The sequence below is a fragment of the Anneissia japonica genome, unplaced genomic scaffold (genome assembly GCF_011630105.1).
Source record: "Anneissia japonica isolate Jap-2015-1 unplaced genomic scaffold, ASM1163010v1 scaffold232_len381862_cov165, whole genome shotgun sequence".
NCBI classification, from domain to species: Eukaryota; Metazoa; Echinodermata; class Crinoidea; order Comatulida; family Comatulidae; genus Anneissia; species Anneissia japonica.
The window spans coordinates 54,603-73,959 of NW_022702252.1; the positions used below are offsets into that span (position 1 = coordinate 54,603).

At 35.0% G+C, this 19,357-nt stretch overlaps 1 protein-coding gene across 2 annotated transcripts; it reads left to right on the forward strand.

Moving 5' to 3' along the window:
- The first annotated feature begins 1,030 nt into the window (after positions 1 to 1,030).
- On the forward strand, positions 1,031 to 9,318 carry LOC117103820 (transmembrane protein 26-like). Of its 2 annotated transcripts, none has more exons than XM_033244444.1 (4): positions 1,031 to 1,469; positions 3,303 to 3,495; positions 6,670 to 6,859; positions 8,704 to 9,318. In XM_033244444.1, the coding sequence occupies exons 1-4, from the start codon at positions 1,231 to 1,233 to the stop codon at positions 9,162 to 9,164; spliced, it is 1,083 nt and encodes a 360-aa protein (XP_033100335.1). In that variant the 5' UTR covers positions 1,031 to 1,230; the 3' UTR covers positions 9,165 to 9,318. The 2 variants fall into 2 exon arrangements, with proteins under 2 accessions (XP_033100335.1, XP_033100334.1); XM_033244443.1 differs by having other exon boundaries at positions 6,670 to 6,839; positions 8,684 to 9,318.
- Positions 9,319 to 19,357: the final 10,039 nt, after the last annotated feature.

Here is a 19,357-nt window from a genome sequence, read left to right on the forward strand (position 1 = left end):
GCTATCCCTGAAGGTGGGGCCTGGCGCCACCCCTGTTTGTTACTATTGAAACTGCATTACGATGTTCGGAACTTTGTATTTATCGCATACAGCTTAATATTCTTATTCTCTAAATTTATCTTATAGTAGTCTTGTAAGTTGCTGAATTTTTGACATTGTTTAATTTCGCAACTGAATTTTGTTTGCTTTTGCGCATCAGCAAAAAAGTTATTAGCATGATCAAAGTTAGCGATTTTGTTTGCTTCATCACGCTCAGTACTAAGTAATGCAAAAGCAGATAGTCTCCCTTTCCGGTCGTGGCTCTGAGATATGGCAGGATGAGCTTTAGTCATGTAGTCATTACAGAATAGGATAGAAAACAAGAGAAAACGGTCGAGGACTGAAAATTGAAATCACAATCTATAAATTTGCCAATAAAAACAACTACATCCAGATTCTTATTAACTGGAAAATATCCATGCCTGACGACATATACATGAATTTCGTCGTGTTTTTCTAAAAAGTACTTTTTTTAAAAATCTCATCCTCCCATTTCAGCGCCCACGCCCCCCCCCCCCCCCAAAAAAAACCTGCTGCCCGGGGCATAATAAGTATTAATGGGTGTAACTATAGTGCGCAGCGTTATCTGAGGGCCGAAGCCGAGCCGTGGGTGGCTATAGGAGGGAGATGTCCCCTCCTCTTAAAACAAGATTTTTTTTTTTTAATTGGCCGGAAATGGCTGGGTTGGAAAAACTAGGCCTACTTTTTGTTTTCTTTTGGTCCGACTGCCCGACGAGCTTTGGCCGATGTGGGGGCTTGTTCTTTTTCTTCTTGCGCGATTGCGGAGTACTATATTAGTACCGCAAAATAAAAAAAAACATGCAGTCCCCTCGAATGGTTTTATTTTGGTGGCAAGAAAAACAAACCTCGGGGGAAAAACTGACCTAATTATGAGGCGTGACGGTTTTCCGCTAACATGGAATGTACGTTGACTGGTAGATATACCGGATATACGATTCTTAAGGGATTGAAATTAGTCATCCATGCCCATCATTATCGTATCACAGTTCCTCTATTAGAACTGCTTAGAAGAAAGTAGAGAGGAGTGTTTGGATCAATTACTGACAATGTTTTGGAGCCTTTATTACATAATTACAGAAAGCTGATTTTGGCTGGACAGCCATCGTTTTGTCTCCTGATTAATCCTGAATTGGGGGCCAATTAGGCCTGATCAACTACGAATTTGATCAAATGGATGAGGAAGAACTTCGGTGTTTTGGGGGTACTCCGATGAGAAAAGGAGACTATGTAAACATCGTGCGAGGCCTATTTGCAAGGTTGCTATTCACGTCCCATGCTTTTCTATGTGCCAGACAATATTCTCACATGAAGGGAACCAAAGAAGGGTGGTTTATGTTGCTACTGTTAATCGTGGTATATGGAGAGTTCATCATTCTTATTGTACTTCGACGTGGCAAGGAATGGAAGTGGTAAGTAGGTAATAGGGTAGTCCAGAGAACTACTACTACAGGACCAACTGCTAAGTACTGTACCTAGCCGATTTTCATTTTTTTAGATGGTGGACCTACTTGGATCACCAGGGGCGGATCCAGGATTTAAAAGAGGATTTCAAAATGTTTCTAAAAAACCCCAAAATGAAAGGGGAATTATGATTCCTCGATGGCCGGAAATGAGCTTTCCCGACTTCCGAGGAGTCTTTTAATGACTTTTAAGTTCTTCAAATAAAGGTTTTCCCCTCTTGAAAAAAGGTCAGGTAATTTTATATCATTCTTTAGACCTATCATATAGGGACAAAAAACAAAGACAGGCAATATATTATTATATTCCAACAACATTGGGTAGTTAGATATGTAGTCTTTCTTCCATGGATCGATGAACCGATAGGCCTGAAGAACGCACTTTCGTACATAAATTATTGCGATGGTGAACCAAAAACAGTGTGTATAATTTATTTAATTTAAAACTAGTTGTGCTAAGCCTAGTTTGTCTGATCTTTCCAATCTATGCCTAGGTAGGTTAGCATGCCTTTTATAAGCCAGGACCCAGTTGTATTTTGTTACGTTTCTTCACAGGGGGGAATTCATTTGAAACCCCCCCCCCCCCGAATCCGCCACTGATCACCAGTTCTCATACAGTCAGCTTCTAATCAGGATCTACTATTAAGTGACAATTCTGGTTGCAGTAGGCCTACATTTCTTTATCAGCACTCCTGCTGTGTCGAACACCCTTTTTGTGTCTTAAAAAACCAGGTGTACAAAATAGCAAAGAATGATTTTCCTCTGGAGCACGTTTTGAAATATATATTTATCATATTTATCATATTAATATTAATCATATTGATCTATTGCTTAAATTATATACAAACAAATACATGAAAGGTCTATGTATGGATATAATTTACAATTTAATAAAAACTTGTATCATTGTTTTATTTTAGCAATTTTTTATGTTCAGTTGAACATTTTGTAGTACAGACTTAATGCATGCCAAAAGTGCAGTTTCAGAGTAGAGCCTTTTCAGTAGCTTCACTTAGGCTTTGGAATAGTCTTCCCAACAATTAAAAAAATGCTTCTTGTTATCTTGATTTTTGTCAGCTTCTAAAGAGACATTTGTTACCAAACTAGATCTTGATGAACTGCCCAATTTTTTTTTTTTTAATATTCTAATGGTTTTATTCATATTCTATGTTTCATATAGTGTCATTGTTAATCGCCAGTTAGCAAAAATCACAGTTTAAATTCCTGTATAAGGGCTTCATGCCAGGAGGTAGTCCTAATCATTAAGAAGTAGAATTCACTGCTTTACCATAAAATCATGTTCTATTTCATTTACTATGGTCTCATAAATATTTAAACAGCAAATTGTTCATCATTTTGACCTGTGAGGGTATTTACACAATTTGCATACGATTTACGTAAGCAGGGGTGCGGTAGTCAATTTTGGGTAGTACTTTCTTCCCCACTTCCATCAGGGGCAGATCCAGTTGGGGCACAGAGGATACGTGTGCCCCCACCCTTGTTTTGCCACTAAATTTAAAAATTTTCAGTGCAAATCAATGTTACAGTATGTGCTACTCACTTACCTATTCTGAGACTGTTTTTCCCCTGTTTGAAAAATTCTGGATCTGCCCCTGTCCCCGTAAATTTGACCAATGACCAATAAAATGTTATTATTACCTACTGTAATTAATATTTATGAAGTATAGTATGAACTGCAATACTGTGATGGTAGCGGTAATGAATTCAATTGGGTGGGGCACTTGCTAGATTTGTGTTTATTGATGTTGTTTACTTTCTACATAGGTTTTTCTTATCTATCTTGTGCTATCTACTGGCTGTAGTGCCAACACTTTGGACATTAGAAATTGAAGCTTTGAATACTAGAGTGGAAAACTCTATGAAGATGGGTGAAGATGACTGTGGTATAAAAACCATGATGCACAATAAGACCCAGACCGTCAAAATGGAAAAAATATCAGTGTTGCTAGGATTGCGGGTAAGTATGCTTTCCTATAAAAAAACATTTGTTTCTATGGTATTCTGCTTTTGTTTAATTATATTCAGAGTATACAGTAGGCCTACCAGGCACAGATCGAGACCTTCGCACCATTCAAAATGGCGCCTAGGTCATGTTGAGATAAAACAATAAAACCTAAAATGTGTATGCAGTAGGCCTACTAGCTGCTGTACTACTGGGATGAATACGGTGCAAATACAGGGTGTCCCAAAAGTCATTTACAATCCACTTAAACAACATTTGACTCCTTTATATAATTACACAAGCTAAAGTGGGCACATAACACACATACCGTACATTGTGGTTTAATGTTGAATGTGCATGCGTAGGCCTAAGGAGGGTTTTTTGCCAAGCACATTTTGAGGAGATCTACAGTATTCCAATTGATGTAAATTATTGCGAGTAGCACATTTGGAAATAAGGATGATTTTAATCTGAAATTAATAATTACCTTTAAAAAACTTCCCCTCTCTCTTAATAGCTCCCTCCCTTTTTCCACCTAATAATTTGCATTAGTGTATTTGGTACCAAAGTACACGATGTCAGTAAAACATATAAATTCTGTTTTCTGTTTCATTGGAGATAAGGAAATAGTTTTTCTTTTACATATAAGCCAACCTTATACATACATTTCAGGATAGTGTTTTTTTACTTTGTTCCACTACAACAAGCCATATCCTTGTACCCATTGTATTTGTTATTCAATGTCATTTTCTTCAGTCTGGTATTTATATACAGTAGGTTTCGTGCCATGCTACAAATAAGTACTGTATACTTTCTTTGAAAACGTATTTCTAAAGCAATTGAAATATCGGAATATACTGTACTGTACATACTTTTTAAATGCCCCTGGTCAAAAGCCATCCATTACCACTTGCCCTCGTAATTACTTTTTCAGCTCGGAGGTAGAAGCAAAATTTTTGAAAATAATTTAAATTAATATTCTAGTACTTCAGAACCACTAGATTTTTCCAGGGATTTCCACTGCTAGATGCTAGTAGCAGTGGCACCCTGACCTATAGCCTACAGTACATAACTTCTTTACCTGTGTCCCTAATTTCTTGTTTTTCTCTGGAAATATAAGGATTAAATATAGAAACCACTCAGATTAGTCTACACAATATCAAATACACTGTATATTTTGGTTGGCCCTTTGTACTGTACCTACACTCCAACTAGGGCCTTTGACATGGCTCACCGTAGAATTACTTTGGACGGTCCCCAGACATGGCTCACCTTGTAATCATTATTCCCATATGGTTCATACCATGCTACCCTCATCAGGGGCGTACCGTAGGGGGGTCGACCCTCCCTTTTACAGAAAGTGCCCTTTAAATATGATTTTTTATAAAAATCTAGCATAATTAAACTGCGCCTAACATGAAGGTAGTTAATATCAAAATAAATTATCCTTCGCCTAAAAAATGTTTGGTGGCCCTTCCTTTTAATATTTTGATTTTTTGTCTTTTTTTTAAACAATCCATATAAAGTTATACATTTTTAATCAACTTGATATCTTGAAGCCCGCGCGCCAGTAGTGTTGTGTTATGTGGTTACGCATCATTGCACTCTGCCATTATTGTTATCTGTAGCTGCGTGTTTTTCGTGCAGCAAAATAATCTATCACGCGCAACGCAAAACCGAAGGCAATGTAATTATTTGATGAGAGCAAATTTTTCTCGTGAGGTAGTTCAATACTGTAGATTATTTTTTCGGAATATAAAAATGCCAAATAAAGAGAGAAGAAGAAAAATAAAAGAAAAGGAACTCAGAGAAGACGCAAAACGATGCAGGATGCATCGGAAAATTAATGATAACAATTTGATCTTTAAATAAAAAGCTATTTATTTTTTTATGTAAATATTAGGTAAAGTTAAATTACCTTTAGTATTTAAAGCGTAGTTTAAGTATTAGTTATTGAGAAAAACGATGAAGAAAAACTAAGTTAAAGAAATATATTAAAATATAAAATTGAAAGAAAAACGATGAAGAAAAACTAAGTTAAAGAAATATATTAAAATATAAAATTGAAAGGAAAACGTTAAGAAATAAACACATACAAAATGTTACTTTAATCAATTATATGTTCCCTATATCATTGTTTATTTTTCAATACAGTATATACGGTACATTTATAACTTTACTTTTTTTTAAAATTAAAGGTGGGACGATCCCACGAAAAAGAAAAAGAAAATTTTGTTTCTAATTCTTTAATCTGAAATGCTCACAGGCCCGTATTCAGGAGTTCCGCAATCCAATAGGCTGGTGGTATATTGAGTGAATATAGTCTGGTTTTGCCCAAAAACTACGTTTAGAATTAGACCTATTTTGTCAGAACTTAATGCACTAGAACGTAAAAACGTAAATTTTTCCCCTTTTGCGGCCCCCTAGCCCCAGCCTAGTTGCTCGCTTCACTCACAAATAACGCACCCCGCGAATTCTGAAAGCTTCTCTAAATTGCTCCGAGTTCAGCTGGCCCCCTGCGCTTTCGTTTTGACCCCCCCCCCCTTAGATTTTTCACCATATGCCCCTGCTCATCATCATCATCAACAACTTTTTTTGTCAGGTTGATTGTTAAAAGCAAATACTAATATTTATAAAACACTAATAATAACTAATAATACTGCTATTCGGTTTCTATGACCATTTAGTTTGTAGAGGGTAATGCTCGAGATGAAGTTTTTATTAATAGGAGTGAAATGTTTGCCCTACCAGATGTGTTATTGTAACGAATACTTGGTACGTTTCCAAATACCTGCGAATACAAACCTTGCAAGTGGTTCTGGCGGGAATGTAACCCACAACCTCCTGATAACTAGCCTGGTGTCATAACCACTAGATCACCAAGCTTCCGCTTAGTGGTAAATAGTGTTGAATCTGGCAGTGGGTATTGCAATGCTATTACAATTTGTTTTGCATCATGAAATAAGTTTTTATTTACCTTTTAGGTATTCCATTGATAAAAGATTCAAGTGATCGTGACACTAATTCACTAGTAAATGCCATGTGTCAAATATGTTGGTAATTTTTGCCCTTGGTAAATATGAATACTGTTTTGTCATCCTGAGAAACCTACATAGCATTTATTTAATAAGAATTGCACTTAACAAACTAATAATCAGAAAATAATGATTATTCATTTTAATTTTACAGATGACGGATCAAGAGTGGTCATTAGTCCTTCAACAAAAACTGCTCTTCGTGCTCATTATTGGTCGCTGGATACTACCACGTGGACCAATCACAAGTGATCAATTATCCCAGCTTCTTCTTGTGTACATTGGCATAGGAGCAGATATTCTGGAATTTTCCACAGAAGGGTTGCGATTACCAAGCGTGCAATGTAATTCTACGGTGATTATTGTAATTCTCTCTGTGTGGACAGCAAGTTTACTACAGTTTACTTTGTCATTGACACTACGAAAGAGACCAAAGCCCCGGCAACATGTTAAGGGTTTCAAGAAGTTTAAATTTTTGGCTGGTACGTGTTGTGCAACTGAAGTTTGGAGTATCTTAGTGACGGTATGCATGCAAGATGGTCCATTCTTGCTGGTCCGAATCTACCTAATTATATTTCGCAAAGTTTTTAATCAGCTTCTTCTATTTTTTGCCTTTAAAAATTTGCTTGTAATATTCCTGCAGTGTTACAGGCTCTGGGTGTTGTTAAATAGGCGACTGGATGTACGCCGTTCCCACCGAAAACGTGTTGCTCTCAAAATAGCAAATGTTAGAAAAGTAGAGGAAGGGATAAATGTTAGAAAAGTAGAGGGAGAAGAAAATGATATTGATGAATCACAAGTATGATGCTTCAGTACCTCATTCAGCAATGTTACAGAAGAACTTGCTTATATTATCTACCAGCAATAGAAGATCACTATGCCATTTATAAAGTTACCAAACAATATATTTTATGCAAAATACTGTATGTAAGTATGTTATAAAAATAATACATTTCTGCTTTATACCACATTCATAGAGCAAAGAAACAGGTAGTGGTGCTACCATGGTTTTCCTGATGAGGGGTCCAACATCCCTGATGGAGGGTGAGGTGGAACAATGTTTCAGAACGGTTCGTGGGAGCCTCGTAGAATCTATGATACTTTAGGGCTTACTAATCGATTCTAACTTTCTAATTTCAGTCTAACAAAACTGTATGTAGAAAATACATAAAATTTTTTCCCTGATGAAATGTGTTCTTTTCTACTCAATGGGGGTGGGGGGCAGCTCTTCCCGACGAGGAACTTCTCTGTAAAATATTGCTTGCATTTTTGGGCAAGGAACATCCAGGAGTATATATGGATGCCTGGTAGTATGTTGACAGCATTGAATGTATTGATCTGTGTACCATCTAGCTGCATAGACTAGATATACTGTACTCACAAAGGACCAGAAAAGCTATGCATTTTGTTCAGTTTGCTGAGCTATGAATCCAATGACTAGGGGTAAAATCATTGCAAGATTTAAAACCTGTCTAAAATATGTCTACATCAACTGCGGTGAAACCTGTAAATTTCGTTTTAGTGCTTTTAAAATAGTATTTTGATATAAAGTTTGTATATAATATTTTATTTTTAATGTACTGACATGCTATAGCATGATGAATAAAAAGTATAGCCGCATTAGTCTGTACAGTATAGAACAATATAATGTAAACTAGAAATTGCAAATTGCAAGTGAAGTGCTGCGAAGTACAACTGCATAAAATGTTCTTCGAACAAAATTATTTATGCGAGTCAAGTGAAAATAATGAATAATATTAAATATAACAAACCCATATAACGACCCATTGTCTATATTAGAACAGCGTTGGTACCGTGTACAATAGTGTTTTGCTGCAGTGACATCTCTCTGCTGGCGACTCGCTGCTGCTGGCGATGACTCGCTGCTGGTGAATCGATCTGCGCATGTGTATAAAATGGTATTTATTTCCAAAAACACTATGCCAGTCTACAACAAGCGTCGCCTATTAAATGTAATAATTAGCACGTTCAAAATAGGCTAGTAAATAAGTTTAACTGGGTTCGTAAATAATATTGGCCTCAAAATATTGTGGCTGAGACATGAGCCGATTAAACGTAGAAATAGGAAACCTAGAAATATAGTAAAAACGCTGAATAGTACTCCAGCGTCTGTCTCTTATACACATCTAGATGTGTATAAGAGACAGGCGATTACCAAGCGTGCAATGTAATTCTACGGTGATTATTGTAATTCTCTCTGTGTGGACAGCAAGTTTACTACAGTTTACTTTGTCATTGACACTACGAAAGAGACCAAAGCCCCGGCAACATGTTAAGGGTTTCAAGAAGTTTAAATTTTTGGCTGGTACGTGTTGTGCAACTGAAGTTTGGAGTATCTTAGTGACGGTATGCATGCAAGATGGTCCATTCTTGCTGGTCCGAATCTACCTAATTATATTTCGCAAAGTTTTTAATCAGCTTCTTCTATTTTTTGCCTTTAAAAATTTGCTTGTAATATTCCTGCAGTGTTACAGGCTCTGGGTGTTGTTAAATAGGCGACTGGATGTACGCCGTTCCCACCGAAAACGTGTTGCTCTCAAAATAGCAAATGTTAGAAAAGTAGAGGAAGGGATAAATGTTAGAAAAGTAGAGGGAGAAGAAAATGATATTGATGAATCACAAGTATGATGCTTCAGTACCTCATTCAGCAATGTTACAGAAGAACTTGCTTATATTATCTACCAGCAATAGAAGATCACTATGCCATTTATAAAGTTACCAAACAATATATTTTATGCAAAATACTGTATGTAAGTATGTTATAAAAATAATACATTTCTGCTTTATACCTGTTCTTCGAACAAAATTATTTATGCGAGTCAAGTGAAAATAATGAATAATAAAAATATAACAAATAATATGAGCACGACCCATTGTCTATATTAGAACAGCGTTGGTACCGGGTACAATAGTGTTTTGCTGCAGTGACATCTCGCTGCTGGCGACTCACTGCTGCTGGCGATGACTCGCTGCTGGTGAATCTATCTGCGCATGTGTATAAAATGGTATTTATTTCCGAAAACACTATGCCAGTCTACAACAAGCGTCGCCTAAATGTAATAATTAGCACGTTCAAAATAGGCTAGTAAATAAGTTTAACTAGGTTCGTAAATAATATTGGCCTCAAAATATTGTGGCTGAGACATGAGCCGATTAAACGTAGAAATAGGAAACCTAGAAATATAGTAAAAACGCTGAATAGTACTCCAGCGTAGCGACATGCCGACGTTGGTACGAGTAGGTAGTCTACAAACGTCACCTAAAGTAATTGATTTTACCCGGCAGAACGAAAGAAGGAAACTCCGCTTTTCAGTTGTCTTAGGCGATTGATTGTTTTTTGACAAACAATGACCTTTCAGAGGTCAAATTGCTGTCAAGAATATGAATTGGCTGCTTCGCAGCAATAACAGCAGCACTTTTGAGACTAACAATATAGATTTTATTTTCTAGCTTTCGTCCACACGGTGGACTTCATCAGGAGACTGCTATGCTATAGCATGACTGTGTTTTGTCTATTGCCCGTGGTTGACATAATATATTTACACTTAAATTGTGCTTAATGCTTAGTGCATGATTGAATTAAATATAACTGTTATAAAAATAACTGTTTTGTTTATGATGTGTCGGATAATGTAATGAAACGGTCTCAAAGCGCTCAAGGTGTGGAGTAGCTCTTAAGGTAACTTCCTACTCCCCTAACAGTTTCTTTGTGTCTAGCTACTTGGTAAACCGGTATCAGACCTAAGCTTGTCTGTTTACAACAGGGGCTGAATGGACCAGTTCACCGGGGTAACCCCCTACTCGTCTCGAAAGATGTACTTGGTTCTTTAAAATGCACATGAGCCAAATTGTGTACACTGGGCCTACAGTTTATAGTCCTTATCCGATAAGACTTGTTCCACTACCATAGGCAAGCATGCCTTGCCAATATGGCTGTACATTTTGGCGCCCCTACTTTAACAACTCCATTAAACTTGCTTAAAGGGAAATGGGGATGCTCGGCTTTTTGCTACTCTTGGATTTCTGTTCCATTTTTCAACTAGATTAGTTGTTATGGATGAAAATATTTTAATTAATTAAATTAGCTATTTTATTTGACTAGTAGTACCAGTATTTTGATCAAATCTATAAATTCTAGTTATGCAATTTTAAAATAAAATTTCAAATTTTTTTACTGTATTTGTGAATATTTAACCTTATTTTTTGCAGAGTTCATTTTATTTTAAAAAATACTTAAAGATATTAATAGATTGTAATTTCTGGCTGCAGAACCCCTTGATAATTTAGTTTTTGAGTGAGGGAGACATAATCTGCGATCTTATGTATGATATGGTTTGTTGATAAAAAATACTTAATTGAATTCCATAAAAATAGTCAATAAAGAAGATTTTATCATCACAAGAAAAATTTTCTTAACATTCCCTGTAATAGCCAAAGTATTCATTATTCAATCAAATTCAATTTTTTCAAATATATACCCCCACAAATGGGAAGAGAAATACAGAAACTACAAGTAGTACATAAAAAGCGCACAATTAAAGCGATTGAAACACAAACACGCATCCAGAATTAACCATGAAGCAAGGTGAATTAAAAGGATTTTGTTAAGTTAATAATTGTATTAATATTATTATTATAAAAGCAGTTCTTTACATGGTCACAGATTCTGCGATTTACACAATTATGGCTATTGTATTTTCAAATACAAATGATCAAAGGAAGCGTTCCAATCAGTGTTAATTTTTATCCTGTGAATGAGAGTACCTCTATACGACATGTTATTCTTTGCTTCGCAATAAGAAGATGACAATAAAATAATCTGAAATTTGAGTTGTTAACCAATTCTGACAGGAGATCAATTTGATTAGATAAAATAATATCTTTAACTTTTGTGAGATTTAGAGCATTAATTGTCATTCTACAATACTTAGGGATACCTAACACTGCTTTGAATAATTTACTTTGTCTTCATACATACTTAATCTTTATACATACTAGTAAAAGTATAGGATATATAATCATCATCATTACCATTATTATTGTTAATACGATATTGTATAGATTACCAAATATGGCAAAAAGCCAAACCAGTCACTCGTCGCAAAAATCGATATTTAGCTATTATTACAGGGTTAAACAGTAAAATGAGAGCTATAAAATGGTAAAAGAATCATTTAATTTCGTCAATTCTTTATGAAGTTACAGTAGTTTAAACATACAGCCGTTCAAAAAACAATTTTTTGGAGAATTCAGCCTTCAAGGTTTATGAATTTTGGGCATTTCTCGCAGAAACAATCACCAAATCATTAAAAATTGTTGTTTTAACATTGAAAATGCGGAAAATACCAACATAGCATGATATATAGATATTTAAAGGTTAGTTTAGTGTAATAAAATAGATTTTTAAAATGTTGACATTCCAGCATGTCTTGGCCATTATCTCTGAAACAGGATTTGCAATGAGTGACTGGTTTGGCTTGTCTTTGCCACATTAATGTTTGTATTATTATTATTAATAAAGATGATGTTTGATTGATTGATTATTTTTAACAATGTTAAGTCCATGTCATTATTTTAATGCATGTTCTGTTGTGTAAGTTGTAACATGTTCAGTGCCACAACTTTTGTACAAGTTGAGCACCGTCTGCCAAAACAAGTTTACATATGAAAAAAAACCCATTTTTTCATATATCATCAAAATGGTGTGTCTAAAAAATTGACGGGAAAATCTTAAGGGGGATGAGTAAAATTTGTCATTGGCAATAGGAATTTTTTTAATGCCTCTGCCAAGTGCAAATTTTCCCGTCTTCTTTTTGCACAGGTTGCTATGTGTTCAGAGGATGCCCCCACACATGCAGTTTTCTGTACTGACTGCAACAAATGCAACAAACATTAATATTCACACCTTTTTGTCTAGGTGTATCTTCCCCGAACTACCAGCCGTAAGGTCTGGTTTTACAATGTATCTTGAGTAATAAATGCTATCTAGAAAGTTGCATTGTTTTTGATGAGTATACTCTTGGTTGGCAAGTTTTCTTGTTCAAGACCACTGAAGTCAACCCTGTTTTTGCAACCATTTAAAAAAATTTGATATATTCAATATGCTCTTAAAATACATAACAGTAACAAAAAAACATGAATTAATTATATCACAATAGAGCATGTGATACTTGAGGACTCCTATAAACTTGGCCTACTGTACACCAAATTGTATTACTAATAACTATATTAATTATATAAACAATTGGTATTCGAATATTCATTGCGTTATTGAATGTAAACATTTAAATTGTAAATAATGATTTTGTTAGGTAATCACAGGGAACAGTTAAGTAACATGGAAACCGCCGCTCTTATCAGAATCAACTGACAACAATTTACAACTATTGTGTAAACCAGGAAACAGTTAAATTACACAGCAGAAAATTGACTAATAATAATAATAATAGCCATCAATAGGAACTCATTCAGATCATAGAGAAATTAGAACATATTTTCTCTATGTTCAGATTAGCACGCCTTAGTAGTTCGAGATCATTCCATGTACAGTAATTTAACTGTTCCCAGGTAATCATTAGTAAAGTGAATTCACAATTTTGAAATTAATTTTAATGATGTTAATTGTAATACAGGTAACTATATTTTATATTTTTTCACTTAATTAATATTGTCTTTTATTATTGTAGATATTAAAATTTTTAATTGATTTTTATTGTATATTATAGTTTGTTAGGTAATTAATAATATTTATTTTTTGACTGAATTTCCAAATTTTCAATTATTTTAATAATGTAATTAATAATAAGTATATTTTTGTAGTTTTTCTATGTAATATTTTTGTAATTTCATTGTATAATGTTGCCTATTTTATATTGTATTTTACCATCTTATTATGTAACACATTGAACAGAAATCTAAAAAAAATATGCTACAGTTTATAGATAAATATTATTATTATTAAGTATTGTTTGAAGGTTTGCATGGCGAGGTAATAATATATAAATGATTGTGGTACACTATGTAGAAAAGAACTGTTGTTGGTTCTTGTCACTTGTGTCTTTTCTTTTTTTTCCGATTTATTGTAAATGTTTTGTAAATGTTTTGATTGGCCAATAAATGTGACTTATAAAGTACCGTAGTGGTAATGTGTAATAATTTATATTTTAACTTTTGCGGCCCGACACCGATGACCTGTAAAAAGTAATATTAAAACTGAGAATCAAATGGCATAAAATCGGTGCATGAAGGTTTTTGGAAGCACACTTGAAACATCAAAGCTAGGTTTCGGCCTCTGTGTTTAAATCGAAAATTTAATTTGGCCCTCCAACTGATTTTCATGCCATCCCTACTCTAAATAATAAGAGTGGATTTTAAGGATGGAAGTGTGGGTTAATAAGGGTGGGTGGAGAGCCATGAAATTAGGTTTAGACTGGATGGAAAACTTCAACGCTCGGTGACTCCACCCCCTTCCCCCTCCCCCATAACTACATCCCCAAACTTGCAAAATGTATCATTCAGTACCGTACTATATAATCTTTTATAAGTTTTATTAGTCAATATTACAACAGTTAAACATCTAACAATGAGATTCTATACAGGATTGACAATTTATAAATGTCCAATATGCAATACGAGTAGGCCTACAGTGGATTTCCCTTTACAATTACAGGTCATTGTATTTGTAGAAGTCTTTTGATGAAGAAAGTGTACCTTTTTAGGAAGGGCTGCCTAGGTGAAAACTCACTCGAGCTATATGAAATTGATTATAAGCTTGAATTGTTAACCTTATTAATGTAAGGAATACTACATGTTGACATTTAATTTTATTTACAAGTGGAATGATATAAAATTCAAATTCAATGTTGTAATATATAGTTCGCCTAATTTGCTTTCTAAAAACTCATTTATTACAGGAATGTTAAACTTGCCTTATTTCCTCACTTTGTAGTGCTTTAGATAAATTTTGAATTGGTGCTATATAAATATTTGTTATGTACAATTATTAGTATTATCAGATAATTTGATTAAAGACCAAAGTTTGTGATGATTTACCATCCATACTCGCGCACAGTTCTTGAATATATCGTAGAACCTAGGTGTCTTAATATTATTGAAGACATCTTTGTGAGTTCATAATGTCCATTAAAATATTGTAAAGAAAAATTTTACACTAACACGAATCTACAAAATATTGGACGAGAACTTGTTCTCATAGCCAGTTCAGTTATTATAATAATTATAATAATAATCTAATGTTAGTACTATATCATTAAGTAAGGGCCCTGCATGAAAAAGAAAGGAAGAAGGTACAAAGAATAACGGCTTTGAATTGTACCGAAAAATTTATATAAATAATAATGAAGATTAGTAGTAGGGTGTAGATTTTGAATGAGAGAATGAACTATTCCAACGTGTTGAGAAAAGTGCTGTAAACTGCTTGTTTATCAAGGATTTGTGATTTTATTCCAAAACATTCTGATCTGCATGGTCTGTAAATTACATTATAAGGGGTTGGTGAATAGGTGTTTTATTAAAGAAATACATGTTATTATTAACATAAAATTCAGAAAATCATTTAAAAGTTCATAATAATTTGTCAGTATATTGAGAAATTTTACTTAAATGTAGATGGTTTATATCCTGAATTGTTTCCAAGCCTAAACGAAGTATGTGTGCAATATTATTTTATCATTTGGTAAATTATTCTTGCGGAGTCAAGAGTTACGTTAGTTTCCGGAATCAGTTTACAGGCTTGCTTCCTTATATCGGCATTTGTTATTTAAAAAACGAGTGAATAAAACGATTAGAAAACAATAAATACTAATTGGGTTTCTGAATAATGGCAATCTGTATTACTAGTTACTTTTACACCAGTAAAACAAACCACCCAGAAATTAATATTCATTCCTGTAATTTTGGTAGATCAAAGCCAAACATATATAGCATGAAATCATACAAATTTTCCTAACTCTCAGAAACTAAAAACAACAGAAACTTTGGTGTTAACAAGTGTTTGAAACCTCCAAAACAAGTTTTTTTTTTTTTTACTTACAAGTACCGGTAATTCTTTAAAAAGATTAACTTAATAGTTATAGCTAGGTATAGTTTTATAACATTCTCCACAACTCAGCTTATAATTCTAATGCAGATTCAGGATGATACACATCAGTCTAAATGTTGAAAAATGGTATTTAAGGTTGTTTCGGAGGCTTCAAGGTATTTCGGAGGCTTCAAGTGTTAGCAGAAAGTAGATATGCCTATTATCTCTATTTTCCGAATCACATGGCATATCTCTACTATTATATAGTCATGTGACTTGCAGGTCTACTTGCTACATTTTAATAAATGGAACTTTATTCATATTTGCACAGGGTGGCTGAAAAGTTTGTTTCGGAGACTTCAAAACAGAATTCCTTTGAAGTCCTGGGATCATTTAAGTTTTGTCATCAATTTTAAGTTCAGTTATCAATCGTTACATCCAAAATGGAATTAAGGAATATAAAGCAATTATTACAAATAGGTTAAACTGCAAAATTTGTTAACAATTGTTAACAAAAAATGAAGTCTCCGAAACAAGAAATACCAACGTTCCGTGTTCAAAAATATAGGGACAGTGACAATTTCAACTAATTTGGTAGTTTTCATTTAAAATATCACTATTTTCAACATAAGGAAAATAAAGCAATTAACTTACTCAAAATTCAAATTACACCCTTTATTGTGAAAATGACCATAACATGTATTGGGGTACAGTAACTCATGAGATCTAGCTCAATTGTGCGGGAACGGTGTTAAAGGTGGTATTAGGGCGATTTTGGGGGCGGGGTATAAGGGGGTGTCTGGCGGGTACACCCCACCACTAAAAACGTCTGGCGGTGGCCATTCCTGATACCGTACCTGGTACTTTCCAGTAGGTTCTATCGGGTTAATTCAGAAGCTGATCTAGTTTATTGGGGTACCGGATTTTTGCATTCAAAACTGAATGAAACTGACAAAAGTGATAATATATACTTGTGGGTCAAAATATTGACCTATCTTGACAGTGATATATAGGCTGGCTGTCAGAAAATGATTAAGTACTGTAAGAATCTTACATACGAAATTTCTTACTCTGTACTTCTTATTGTGGGGGCGTGGCTAGAACGTGGCCAGTGGCATAACGATGGGCCCAAGGGCCCTGTGGCTTTTTGAGACGGGGCCCCTTTTGGCTGGATCCCGGCCACCAATTCGATTGTGGGATTCGAAGTGCTCGTATTCTAGATTGTTTTTAATTAAATATATTATATATTATCAGTTGCAGATCAAGGGAATGGGGCAGGGAAGAACTTTCACAGATTTATACCACCTCAACCCCACTATGGTTGGGTTTGGGCTGAGGTAAAAAAAATTATGATTTTGGCACCTCTAAATGGTCGGAAATGGCACTTATACTTAAAATGTGTGTATATTTTTCCTTCTTCAATATTTTTTTTAAATGCAAATTTAGCGAGCGCCAGGCCGACAGGTCCCCCTTTAATCAGCCACTGGATATAACATTATATTTATGTCTTACAGTCGGCTCAGAGACACATGATGTTATGTATCAACATACCCTATGGGTAGGGTCGGGGGCCCTGCGGACTGCCGCACGAGAGCGCATAGGCGTTACGCTACTGATGGTGACATTGTTTCTAACTTAGTGAAAGGAAAACCAATCGCTGACAACAAATCCGATATCTTGATATATTGTATCGATTTTGTGAATTTCTATAGCTTCTCTTATCCGTCTGGGAATGCCAAGATGGTACAGTGGCTCAGGGACGTAGCCAGGATTTTGAAAGGGGGGAGCCGTTATGCGAGATACGTATGACCCCGGCGGGGTCCAGGGGGACGAACACCCCCTGTGAAGTAGCGCACTTTCAACGTTTTAAGGACTGTTTTGAGAGGATAAAGTGAAAATTGTATTATACACATCATAAATAATATTAGTAGGCCCAGCAATAATTATAATAAATCAACAGAATCCATGAATTCGAAAGAGAGGTGTCCCATGGAGGGATTTTCACAGATTGGGGAACCACCCACCTCAGCCCCACCATGGTTGGGGCCGAGGTAAGAAAATTTATGATTAGGGCACTTCTAGATGGCCGGAAATTACACTTTCATACTTAAATTTGAATATATTTTCCTTTTTTTTTCCTCAAAAAAAAAATCTTATCTAAAATAGTCATAATCACGAAAATGGGGCATGAAAATCCAGATCACATTCTAAAAACAAATTTATGCCCCCTCCCCTCAGCAGTCACAAGACACACTCTGAGTCAGGTGCCGACTCGATGCAGTTTAATGTTACACCCAGAAGGGCGCAGATCTGTTTTGTAAGGTTGAGGGGGAGGACATTGTGTGAGTCGGCACCTACCTCAGACTCACCATGGTTGGAGCTGAGGAGCGAAAATGTGAGGAAATAGTACCTCTAGATGACCAGAAACAAAACTTTTAGTAAAATTCATTATCATCACATGACCGTTACCGGTAGTCCAAATTATTATTATTATTATTATTATTATTATTATTATTGTTATTGTTATTGTTATTGTTATTGTTATTATTATTATCATTATCATTATCATTATTATTATTATTATTAATTTTATTATTATTATTATTATTATTATTACTATTATTATTATTATTATTATTATTATTATTATTATTATTATTGCTAATAGTATAGTATTATTAAACAATAGGCCCTAATGAAGCTTGCAGAAGGATAAAAACCAAACTGAGCCATACAGTATCACATTTCTGTAACTTAAAAGACTTGGCCTGGGATTTATGGATTTTTAAAAATCACGCTTAGACGTGTTATAATTATAGTAGGCCAGGCCTGTGCAAAACGAGTACTGATGCATTTTGACGTATTTTAGAAGCATTCATTTTGAGTGGCCCCATGAAATAATTTGTATTGGCTAAGAAAAAAGCTTTAAAAATGTTATACTGTGTACAAAGGTGGGGGGGGGGGGAGCCGCGGCTCCCACGACTCCCCCTGGATACGTCCCTGCAGTGGCTGTCAGTTCAACTATCCCAACATACTGTACACGATGTTGTTTGTGGGAGTGCATCTTCGTTTAAAGATTTTCTTTTTCATCACAAACGGTGTCGCTTTGACTTGTCGGCGTGGCATGGTAGCAATCTTCTTTTCGATCCTGTGCTCATCATATGCGCAATAAATCTTTTCCAGAGCTCTGATTGGCTGCGTACTATTATATTATTATTATTATAAAACCTGAGACAACTATACACGTGTATAGTTGTCAGACAAAACGTAGAAGTGATAAGTAGACCTATCTGTCATACGCTGACGCTTCGCGCGGATAAATTCGCCTAGTGGGAAACGGGTAGCCGGTTTTCTACAGGCGAATTTATTTGCGCGAATCGAAATCGTCGGTTCATGAGCATGCGCATTCACATTTCTATTGGCCACTCGACTCGCCAAAACGTCCATAATGTCAAGGACAATGTTATAAGAGTGCTGTTTATTATACCTCCATGGTAGGGTGGTGGCCTGAGCCCTTGAGGCTTCACCCCGAGGCCCATAGGCGTTACTTGGCAGGTATATGCTTAGGCCAAATAAAATTGCACGTCCCACTCCCTCATCGAGTTTTGGAGCCTTCAGTGGAAAAAAATTAGGCTACTATTTGCTCTTTAAAAAAAAACATTATTTTTTATTTAAAAAAAAAAATACAATTTATGATGACCTGAAAGATTGTAAATAGTTTAAATATAAATCTTAAATATTGTTTATTATTTACCAGCCTTTTTACTACTAGTATTTAATA